Source organism: Chiloscyllium punctatum, chromosome 36 (genome assembly GCF_047496795.1).
Source record: "Chiloscyllium punctatum isolate Juve2018m chromosome 36, sChiPun1.3, whole genome shotgun sequence".
NCBI lineage: Eukaryota > Metazoa > Chordata > Chondrichthyes > Orectolobiformes > Hemiscylliidae > Chiloscyllium > Chiloscyllium punctatum.
Genome location: NC_092774.1, coordinates 25,835,485 through 25,847,202, shown reverse-complemented (window position 1 = coordinate 25,847,202; position 11,718 = coordinate 25,835,485). Strand labels below are relative to the sequence as shown.

Sequence of the window (11,718 nt, the reverse complement as noted above, 5' to 3'; positions counted from 1 at the left end):
ACCGCCGCACATGCGCAGTGCTAGCTGACACCGAGAAGCATGCGCAGTGCTAGCTGACACCGAGAAGCATGCGCAGTACGCTCTGTGGAGGTGCTGGCGTGGCTGACAGATTTTAATCGTCCAAATGTCAATAGCAGAAAAAAAAGCTGCAGCCACAATTTTATTTTTCCCTGTGGCTCGACATTTTATTCCTTTTGAATTTTGTCCGGCTTTGTATGTCTTGCACATTTTCCCCGTGTCTGCGTGGGTTTCCTCCGGGTGCTCCAGTTTCCTCCCACAGTCCAAAAATGTGCGGTTAGGTGAATTGGCCATGCTAAATTGTCCATAGTATTAGGTGAAGAGGTAAATGTAGGGGAATGGGTCTGGGTGGGTTGCGCTTTGGCGGATCGGTGTTTACTTGTTGGGCCAAAGGGCCCTGTTTCCACACTGTAAAAAAATTATCATTTTAGCTGTTCTCAATTTTAAAGATCAGCCATTTCTTGTGCACCCCTGTCTCCCAAGCAGAGTCATCACCATCCATTCTCTCTCTTTCCTGATAAGAGCTTGATACAGCAATCAAAGAGGGCTCGAGACACAAGAAACGATGGGAGAATGGTAGAAGGGAGAGAGAATGGACAAGGGAGGGGAGGGGAGGGGAGGGGGGGGAGAAAGGAGGGGAAGAGAGAGAGGAAGGCTGAGCACAGAGAATTGGTGGGTGCAGAGTGTGAGGAGAGTGGCCGGTGGGGGGGCAAAGGGTTGGGGGACTGACAGGGAAATCCCACCTTCCTCAGGACTGGTGTCAGTCTCTCATGAAATGGAACCCACTCCACCCACAGCAGACCTGAGGCAATCGTTTCTCAATAGATGCTTGGCTAAGGCAGTAGGATCATATAACCCCGACAGGCCATTTGGCCCATAAAATTCAGACTGACCTTCCAAACAGTATCCCATCCAGACCCACCCACTTTTCCTGCTGTTCCCCATGGTTAACCGATCCTCAGTTCCATATGCGTGGACACTTTAGCATGTTCGATCCACCCTGAACTGCAGATATTTAGACTGTGGGAAGAAACTGGAGAACCCAGAGTTAACTCACGCAGACAGAAGGGTGAGAACATGGCAAAGTCCACACAGACAGCCGCTCAAGAGTGGGACCGAATCTAGGTCTCTGACATTGTGAGGCAGTGGCATGAACCACTGAGCCGCCCAGAGCTTTGATGTCCTGCTTTGTCCTAGTAGTTTCTAACTTCTCATGTGCCCTCAGCAGAGGCTCTCTCCTCCTGACATTGTTGGACCAAACCCGCTGCAACCTCCCTTTCCCACGTCTCCAGCCCTGAATCCTGGCACCAGACAGACACCGATGCCATCTGTGCTCCTGCTGCCAACTGTAGAGAACGGAGACCATCTGTGTCACTGTTCTGTCCCTTACCACCACCTCCCCCTCCCCAATGTTGTTTTTACTCCCACCCCCCTGCAACCCTCTCTCAGATCCCCTTTACCTGCCAGACCTGCACTTACACCCTCCTGATCCTGTCCACTGATGCAAACAAAAGGCTGTCTCTACAGAGGGGAATGACCGTCTCCCGGAATATAGCGTCCGGTTAATTTTCCCGCTTTACCCTCACCGTGGCTTCCAGCTCCATCTCTCTGAACGAATGTCCTCCAGGATGTGTTTGCCCTGAATCACAGCATGCAGAACCTTCTGCAAATTGAAAGACAAGCCCCACCCTGCCCTCTCCAATGTGTGTTGTATAAACTGATTAATCATTTCTTGTGGCCGAGCAGAGCCTGATAGCCAAGTTTGGAACCCATGAGGATGGCCTCAACATGGACCTTGGGTTCATGTCACACTACAAGTGACCCCACTTACACAGACTTGTACTCCATTACTCACACACTTTACAAAACATGCTCATATGCAAACACACATGCTCTTACGTGCATACACACACTCTCATGCATGTATACACATCAGTCTATGGGGTGAAATTGCAATTGCAGAATCTTATTTGCAGATACATTCTATTTTGCTCAAAAAGTGCACAATTTTCAGGCAGTCAATCCATGCAGACAGACTCTAACATGAGTGAATCAGATGGTTTTCTTTCCCCAGAAAATGATTTCATCATTAGATTCTGAACTCCAGATTTCTGACTGAATTCCAATTCCGCCATCTGCTGTGGCGGGATTCAAACCCAGGAGCCCCGAGGAGTCCCCAGAACTGGGTTGATAGTCCAGTCGATAATGGTACTCGGCCCTTGTTCCTTCAATCACCCTGTAATGGCACATGAACTCACTAGTGCCTCCGCAGGTGGGAGGAGGGGGTGATGCCCTTCCCACACTGAGAGCATGCTGTGCCTGGTGTGGACCTGCTGGTGCGTCTGCAGGCTGGAAGAATTGATGAATCCCTTCCTGTGCTCTGAACAGGTGATTGGCCGCTCCCTGTTGTGGATTTGCTGGTGAACTTCTAAAATTTCAAAACATATAATCAAGAAAGAACCCATTCTATTCACTACTGTAGACTTACAGCAAGGTTACACGTTATGCACTTATCTGTTCCTGTGCTGTGAGCTCTCCTATACGTGTTCCTCCAAGATCAGCTGTGAATTTTGCTGTTTATTAATTTTTCCAAGATGTCCAGAGATACATGATTTCAAACAGCAAAGGCAGTAACTATGCAAATTCACTGCTGTGTTAGTTGGTAGTGTAGGTTTCTTTCTCTCTCTCTCTCTCTCTCTCTCTCTTCCTTACAGACCATGTGCTCGCTGGCTTTTGGCTGTCTTTCTCCCTTTTAAAAGTGCTGTAGTCTTGATTTATTTACTCCAAAGTTCCAAAACAATACGTTATATAAAACAATAATTGCTGCTCCTGGAATTCAAGGATATTGCCTCCAACACTGAAAATTCCCCAAAAAAGGAGCAGCTCTTACAGCCACAAATTTTCCCGTCCTCCATCTTGGTGAACATTCCCATCTCCCAGCTTACAGTTATTCAAATAATCTGCTTTTCTATTTTTGCTACCAAAGTGGATAACCTCACATTTATCCACACCAAACTGCACCTGCAATACATTTACCCACTCACTCAGCCTGTTCAAATAACATTGCATCCTCCTCACAGCTCACCCTTCCACCCAGCTTCGTGTCATCTGCAATTTGTGACATATTCCAATTAGTTCTCCCATCTAAATCACTGACATATACTGTGAATACCTGGGGTCCTAGTCCCAATCCCTGCTGTTCCCCAATCATGAATCATTATAAAACATCGATCTGACTGATCCTCCCTGACTGACTACAAAATAGCAGATGTTAGTCTGATATTCATAACTGACAGAGATCGGATAAGCAATTATGAACAACTGAATTACTAAAGCACAGAAGCAGGCCATTCAGCCTATTGTGTCCATCAGTTCTCTAAATGAGCTTTCTGACCTTGTGTCATTTTCCTGACATTTCCTTGGAAACTTGTACATTACTTGTCATCAAATGATTGTCCAATGCCCTTAATTGAACCTGCTTCAACCACTGTTCCATGCAATGTCTTTCTGATCTATCAACTCACTGTGTGAAATTTCTTTCTCACATCACATTTTCTTCCTTGTAATGGATTTAAAGTCTGCATTCTTATTCTCAATGCTTTTACCGTGGTGAACAGTTTTTCACTGTCTTTTCTGGGTATGATTTTCCTCATGATTTTCAAATCTTCTTTTAAATCCGGCTTCAGAGAGCAGTCCATGAGGCCAAGCCCATCAACAGCACAGAAAGAAGCGAGCATCTAAAGGGACAGCCCCTCAGTCACCAGTCATTACTCTGGTCCCCACAGCAACCTGGCTGGCCGTGCATTCAAAACCCGGTATCTCAACATCACTAGTACTGGCCCACAGTTTGGAAAACTGTTTTTCTCGCTACGACTACAAAAATTGAACTTTTTTTAAAGCGGTTGTTGCAGGGAAGTTTACTCCTTTGTGTCCAGTAGGAAGTCGATGATGTATTTGAGTTTGAAGGACTCAGTGAATCCCTTCCCAAGAGGAGCAAGTGGATCACCGCTCCCTGGTGTGCATTGAAGGCATTACATTCCAGGTCAAACAGGGAATTGGATCTCTTCCTACAGCCCATGCATACTTCTGGTAACTCCCCAGGGGGACTGTGCTTGTATGGCACAGGTCATATTATTGGCTGATTTAGAATGTTTAGAATGTTACAGTACATAAAGAGGTCTTTCAGACTATCATGTCGATAATTATTCCTGAAACATCCACCCATTCTGCACCTCTATCTCCATCATCTTGTAACTGTTCAGTGTCCTTGGTAGTAGAGTGGTTTGTATCCCCATCTGTGACTCGAGAGACTGGGGGTGCAATTCCCCATCAGAGAGGATTTGATATTTGTATGGGTGTCTTGTAGCACAGAGAAATTCTGGATTTTCTTGGTAACTCTGGATAATTCTGGATAGGGTACAAGTCATGCCTGCTCCAGAGTTTAAAAGTTCACAGAGAGGAGCAGAATTAGGTCATTCAGCCCATCAAGTCTGCTCCGCCATTCAATCAAGACTGCTCATCACCCCCACTTTCCTGTCTTCTCCCCATAACCTTTGAAACGGTTCAGAAAAGATTTACATGGAATGTTTCCAGGGTTGGAGGATTTGGGAGAGATTAAATGGGCCAGGACTGTTTTCCCTGGAGCTTTGGAGGATGAGGGGTGACCTTATGGAGGTTTATAAAACAATGAGGAGAATGGATAGGATAAACAGATAATGTCTTTTCCCTGGGGTGGGGGAGTCCAGAACTAGACAACATAGGTTTAATTTGGCAGGGGAAAGATTGTTTGGTGGGCAGCACGGTGGCACAGTGGTTAGCACTGTTGCCTCACAGTGCCAGAGACCTGGGTTCAATTCCCGCCTCAGGCGACTGACTGTGTGGAGTTTGCACATTCTCCCTGTGTCTGCGTGGGTTTCCTCCAGGTGCTCTGGTTTCCTCCCACAATCCAAAAAATGTGCAGGTTAGGTGAATTGGCCATGCTAAATTGCCCATACTGTTAGGTGAAGGGGTAAATGTAGGGGAATGGGTCTGGGTGGGTTACACTTCGGCGGGTCGGTGTGGACTTTTTGGGCCGAAGGGTCTGTTTCCACATTGTAAGTAATCTAATCTAATCAAAGGGACCTAAGGGGTAATGTTTTCACACAGATGGTGTGCTTGTATGGAATGAGCTGCCAGAGGAAGTGGTGGAGGCTGGTATAATTACAGCATTTAAAGGGCATCTGGATGGGTATGTTTTAGAGGATATTGACCAACTGCTGGCAAATGGGACTAAATTAGGTTAGGATATCCATCGGCATGGACAAGTTGGACCGAAGGCTCTGTTTCCGTGCTGCACATCTTTATGACTCTATAACAAATAGTAAACGAACTGTTCTGCAATTTCCCACATATTGCCTTCCTCCCATTTTGAATATATTAGCATTTTTCCAATCCAATGAAACCATAAGATGATAAGACATAGGAGCAGAAATTAGGCCATTCAGCCCATTGAGTCTGCTCCACCATTCAATCATGGCTGATAAGTTTCTCAACTCCATTCTCCAACTTTCTCCCCGTAACCTTTGATCCCCTTGACAATCAAGAACATATCTATCTCAGTCTTAAATAAACTCAATGAAGCTTTCATGTTCTCATGTTCAGAGATATTTGGAATATTGTAATTAATGAATCCACTATCTCTGCAGCCACTTCCTTCAGGAGCCTTGGACGTGGGCTATCAGGCGCAGGGGACTTGTCTGTCCTCAATCCAAATAGTTTGCTGTGTATCTTTTCCATGTCGACGTTGATTGTTTAAGTTCTACCCCTTCTAGAGCCTCTGACTTGCCCATTCCAATAGGAATTGTTCTGTCGTCTTCCAATGTGAAAACGGAGGACAACTATTGGGTTAGCATTTCTGCCATTTCAGTGTTCCCCACCCAAATTAACTCACCGTTTTCATCTTCCAAGGTATCAATACTTACCTTAGCGACTCTGTTCCCTTGACCTTACCAACAGAAGCTTATGCTGTTCTTTTTGATGTTTGGTGCAAGGTTTCTTTTGTAATTTATCTTATCTATTTTTATTAATTTTTTTTTACTATCCCTTTGATGATGTTTGAAAGTTTCCCAATGTTTCACCCTTCCAGTAGTCTGGAATACCATTTCTGAACAGGCTGAAAAGTTTTTAAAAAAACTCCGTCAAAACCTTTTCCCAACACCTTCATGTGGCTGGGAGCCCACGAAACCATCGCCCCGCCCCCACGGTCTCCGATTGGTTGGAGGACTCCTCCAACCACGCCCCCTCCGGTGAAGACGTCATACACCTGAACCCCACCCCCTGTGAGTTGGCGCATGTGCAGTGTAGGTGCTGTCGTGGGACAAAGACGGTGTTACTGAGTGCGGGCGAGGAATGGCGCCGGCGGCTGAAGGAACAAGAACAGGACCCGCCGGAAAAGCTGAGCAGGTCCGGCAGCTCGTGTCGGGAGAAATGTGAGGACGGGTTTCGGGTCCCGGTGATCCTCCTTCAGAACAGGACCAGGTTTCAGAAACATCCCGGGGAGGTGGCCAGGCCCGAGCGCCAAGACCTGGCTCCTGCCCCCGGGGAGAGGAGACAGTGAGACAGGGTAGGATTGGGAACCGCGGGAGGAGGGAGACTGGGGAGTTTATAAACTCCTAGGGGGAGGACTGAGGCCTCCAATAGAAGCCCCACAGGCCCCAGTGTTTACTTCACCGGGGAGGGCCCTTTCGGGTTGCCCGGGCAACCGGCCGCCATCTTTGTGAGGGTCAGGCGCATGTTGTCCTGGGGGTGGGGAGCGCGGGCGGCCATCTTGGTGAGGGTCAGGCGCATGTTGTCTTGGGGGTGGGGAGCGCGGGCGGCCATCTTGGTGAGGGTCAGGCGCATGTTGTCTTGGGGGTGGGGAGTGCGGGCGGCCATCTTGGTGAGGGTCAGGCGCATGTTGTCTTGGGGGTGGGGAGCGCGGGCGGCCATCTTGGTGAGGGTCAGGCGCATGTTGTCTTGGGGGTGGGGAGCGCGGGCGGCCATCTTGGTGAGGGCACCATCAGCTGTCATTTCTGGGAAAGACTTCCACCCTTATGGCAGCCCCGGCCTTGGCTGAGCTTAATTCCCCAGACTGTCCAGCAGTGTGCAGGTTAGGGTGGATCGGCCGTGCTAAATTACTGATAATGCCCAAGGATGTTCTGGTTAGTGTTTATTGGCCATACTAACCCACCCTGATGAAGGGCTCCTGCCCGAAACGTCGATTTTCCTGCTCCTGGGATGCTGCCTGACCTGCTGTGCTTTTCCAGCACCACACTGATCTTGACTCTTTCCGTCTGCTGCAGGGTTCCGCTCTCGGCTTAGCTCCGCCCCATTTATGACGCCACAACACGGAAGTGGCCCTTTTTGTCTGAAACACCCTCCTCTGGGCAACTCCTCATCCTGGGAGGGAGAGAGGGAAGGGGAAATCTGTTCACTTGTAGCAACTGGAGTGAATCTAGGGAGGGAGCAGACTCCGCAACCTCTGGTATGTGTCTTGATTACCTGGGTGAGGAGGGACGGATTGGGGAGGGGTGGATAATTTTTCTGTTTTATTTTAAAATGCACCCGGCTCCCACAAATAATTGCATCGGGTACAAAGTACAGCACATGCAATAATCCACATTGCAGCTTCAAGCCAGCTGCAATGGTTTTACTTCATGTTCTTCCTCCGTTTCGGCTCCTGCATTTCAGTTTTTTTCCCCCATTCCCACCCCCGCCCCAAGACATTGATGCTTCCAAGCTGACACTCAAAAGTTCAGGTTGTCCCTCCATTCTTTCCCAATTTTCAAAACCCACAAAAGACAACTTTCCTAATCCACTGAGTATCGGAGATGGGAGGTTACGTTGTGACTGTACAGGACATTGGTAAGGCCACTTTTGGAATATTGTGTGCAATTCTGGTCACCCTCCTATCCGAAGGATGTTGTGAAACTTGAAAGGGTTCAGAAAAGATTTACAAAGATGCTGCCAGAATTGGAGGGTTTGAGCTTAATTGGTTAGGGCTGTTTTCCCAAGTGTGCCGGAGGCATTTGTACACACTTATAAAATCATGAAAGGCATGGATTGGATAAATAGACAAGGGCTTTCCCCTGGGTTTGCAGGAGTCCAGAACTAAAGGGTAATAGCTTTAGGGTGTGGTGGATGAGCAAAAGAAACATAAGGGTTTGTAATCTCTTTACAGAGTATTTGACGATCTGAAGACTGAAGTTCCAAAATCAACAGTTGAAAGGCTTACACCCGAATCGTCGACTCTTCTGCTCCTCGGATGCTGCCTGACCTGCTGTGCCTTTCCAGCGCCCCACATTTTGACTCTGGCTCTCCAGCTTCCGCAATCCTTACTTTCACATCAATAACTGACAGTCGCTCAGTCTATCAGGTCCATGACATATTTTGACTGATTCAGTGAGAAGGAGCAAAGCTCTTTGGTTCCTGTTTCAGTATATTTTCAGCATCAGTCAGACTGGATGAGTGAGTGTGGAGCCTGAAACAGTTATACGGCCTGGAAAGAGGAATTCACGGCAGGGAGGGGCTCTTATACATGTTTGTGTGCGGCTGAAGTTTCGGCCATGGAGAAACCCGAGGAATCCCGCCCCGTGGAGAAACCGTGGAAATGTGGTGACTGCGGGAAAGGCTTCCGTGTCCCATCTGCCCTGGAGACTCATCGGCGCATTCACACCGGGGAGAGACCGTTTTCCTGCCCTGAGTGTGGGAAGGGGTTTGTTCAGGCCTCCCACCTGCTGTCCCACCATCGGGTCCATACTAGGGTCTGGCGGTCCACCTGCCCCGTGTGTGGGAAGGGCTTTACCCAGGCCTCCCACCTTGTGACCCACCAACGCAGTCACACCGGGGAGAGGCCATTCTCTTGCGCTGAGTGCGGGAAGGGCTTTACCCAGGCCTCCCACCTTGTGGCCCACCGGCGGGTCCATACCGGAGAGAGGCCGTTCTCCTGCCCCGAGTGCGGGAAGAGATTTACCCACTCTTCCCACCTCCAGGCCCACCAGCGGGTCCACACCAGAGAGAGGTCATTCTCCTGCCCTGAGTGTGGGAAGGGCTTTACCCGCTCCTCTGCCCTGCTGGCCCACCAGCGGGTCCACACCGGCGAGCGGCCCTTCCCTTGTTCTGAGTGTGGGAAGGCCTTCAGCGACTCTTCTACCCTGCTGGCCCACCGGGGACTCCACTCTGGGGAGAGGCCCTTCAGCTGTCCGAAGTGTGGGAAGGCCTTCAGCAATTCCTCCGTCCTACTGAGGCACCAGCGGATCCACACCGGGGAGAGGCCCTTCAGCTGCCCTGAGTGCGGGAAGAGCTTTACCCAGGCCTCCCACCTACTGACCCACCAGCGGGTCCACACGGGTGAACGGCCGTTTGCCTGTTCCGAGTGTGGAAAGGCCTTTGTCGACTCGTCGGACCTGAGGAGGCACCGGCGGGTCCACACTGGAGAGAGGCCGTTCCTCTGCACTGAGTGTGGGCGGAGGTTCACGTTGTCCTGCAACTTACAGAGGCACCAGCGGAGGCACCAGCGCTCTCAACAATTGGATTCTACCAGTGACGCTGCTGTGGGTCAACCTCAGTCATGAGTGTATTGGGAATATGTTACATTCTGTACCTTTTTAAATTATGATCTGCCTTCAAAATGGTCAATTGGTTCACCCAGCAGTTATTGGTATGATCTGAACTCATTGTAAACTAAAGACAAATTCAATGTTAAAACATCTCTATGTTTCTATCGGGCCCTTGAGATCTTCTTTGGATAATCCGAATTTCAGATAATTAATATTCAGATAGTCGAGGTTCCTCTGTACTCTACCCAAATTCACAACACATCACATCAGGAAGATGACACTTCACATCTGCCTTTAAATTAAGAAAGAGATAGGGTTTAGACGACTTTCTCAAAACATTTTGAAGGGGGGTTGGCATGGGTCTGGTCTGGTCTGGTCCGTAACAGCTGTCTCTTGGCTCCTACACTACAGAGTAGGATATGGGCTGAATGCGTCCCTGTAACATAACGTTAAGGACCAGGCCAGACCCCCTCAAAACATTGGAAGAATGTAGGCCAAACCCTAACTTTTTAACTTTTTTGTAGGCATTTGTGAAGTGGATATTCCAGGAATGATGCATCTGGTCAAACCACTCCGTTCCAGCCAAAACAATTTATTTACACACTACAGCTGAAACGCAAACAAAAGAAAACAGAATTGAGAATAACTTGTATGAAAATTCAACTGATTATTGCAACTTAATAAAGCTGTTCCAATTCCGCAACATCCTGTGAACACACCCCTTGGCAAAAGGTAAATTTGAACACAGGTTCTTCCAGGCAGGAGAGATTTCAGAGAGTGGAGCCAGGCAAGAAAACATCTATTAAAGTATGTTTCATTGTAGCTGCTTCTCTAGGACCCCAGTAGTTTTCTGACCCTGCTAAAACTAAACCACACTGCGAAAACAAAACTGAGCTGGGAGAATTGTCTGGTCCCCTTTCATTGTGCAACTGTGTCTGTTAGCCATTTTGACACCACTGCTTTTAAACCCCCTCTTGAAAATAACCACGGACAATATAACCTTGTTAAAGGGGCAGAATCATCCCGATACCATGTTGTCTGGGTTCTTGTGGAGGCAGCTGTCTTGACATTTATTAACAACACTCATTATTTACACAGTTACATGATCTCAGGCTGAGACACTGTGCTTATTGATGCATTACATAACTAGAACACAACATGTGGCTGAATGACTGCACAGTGCATTGTGACTACTGAGGTGAGGGAATGGCCTTTGTTGTGGAATGCCACATTGTGAGGTGATCCAACTGCCCGAAATGTGCATGGTCTTTCTGCAATCCATACAAAGCTACAAGAGACTTCATCCTCTCATCTTCAAAAAGGAAGGTGCCGGAACTTCATTTTTAATCTTCCAAAATGTCCTAAGTTCTGAAACAGCCACAGCAGACTGCAGGATATTCCTCTCTTCATGGAAGCAGGGATACAAAAGGCAGGAATGGAGAGGCTGCTTGGTTTAACATCAGTCAAAGGGAGAAATGCTGCAATCAGTTATTAAGGAAGATAAATTGTGATATTTATAAAATCTTGTTGCAATCAGGCAGAGTCGACAAAGGTTTATGAAATTGACTCATCAGTAGGAGATCTATTTTAAGAAAATAACAAGCAATGTGGATCATTCAATTTTATTTTCTTTGCTTTATTATTGTCACATGTACCTAAGTACAGTGAAAGGTTGCAGAACTGCACACAGTACTCCAAATGTGGCCTTACCAAGGTCCTGTACAGCTGCAACATCACCTCACGACTCTTGAATTCAAGCCCTCTGCTAATGAATGCTAATACACCATAGGCCTTCTTACAAGCTCTATCCACTGAGTGGCAACTTTCAAAGAGCTATGAACATAGACCCTAAGATCACTCTGCTCCTCCACCTTACTAAGAACCCTACTGTTAAACCTGTATTCCGCATTCTTATTTGTCCTTCCAAAATGGACAATCTCACACTTGACAGGGTTGAACTCCATCTGCCACTCCTCAGCCCAGCTCTGCATCATATCTAAGTCCCTTTGCAGCCGACAATAGCCTTCCTCACTATCCATAACTCCACCAATCTTCGTATCGTCTGCAAATTTACTGACCCACCCTTCCAAGTCATTAATAAACATTACAAACGGCAGAGGACCCA

At 47.8% G+C, this 11,718-nt stretch overlaps 2 protein-coding genes across 7 annotated transcripts in view; one reads left to right on the top strand and one right to left on the bottom strand.

Annotated features, from left to right (window-relative positions):
• Window positions 1–11,718, bottom strand: part of LOC140460915 (uncharacterized) — a 158,719-nt gene that overhangs the window by 43,938 nt on the left and 103,063 nt on the right. The gene's annotated exons all lie outside the window — the stretch shown is intronic.
• On the top strand, window positions 6,338–10,296 carry LOC140460912 (uncharacterized). Of its 6 annotated transcripts, none has more exons than XM_072555622.1 (3): window positions 6,343–6,619; window positions 7,338–7,519; window positions 8,216–10,296. In XM_072555622.1, exon 3 carries the CDS (start codon window positions 8,601–8,603, stop codon window positions 9,606–9,608), a length of 1,008 nt encoding a protein of 335 aa, XP_072411723.1. In that variant the 5' UTR covers window positions 6,343–6,619; window positions 7,338–7,519; window positions 8,216–8,600; the 3' UTR covers window positions 9,609–10,296. The 6 variants fall into 6 exon arrangements, with proteins under 6 accessions (XP_072411726.1, XP_072411723.1, XP_072411724.1 ...); XM_072555623.1 differs by having other exon boundaries at window positions 6,344–6,485; XM_072555624.1 differs by having other exon boundaries at window positions 6,354–6,459.

Bases quoted from the DNA above. Each gene is read 5' to 3' on its own strand.
- LOC140460912 (XM_072555625.1), top strand. From the start codon at position 8,601: ATGGAGAAACCCGAGGAATCCCGCCCCGTGGAGAAACCGTGGAAATGT.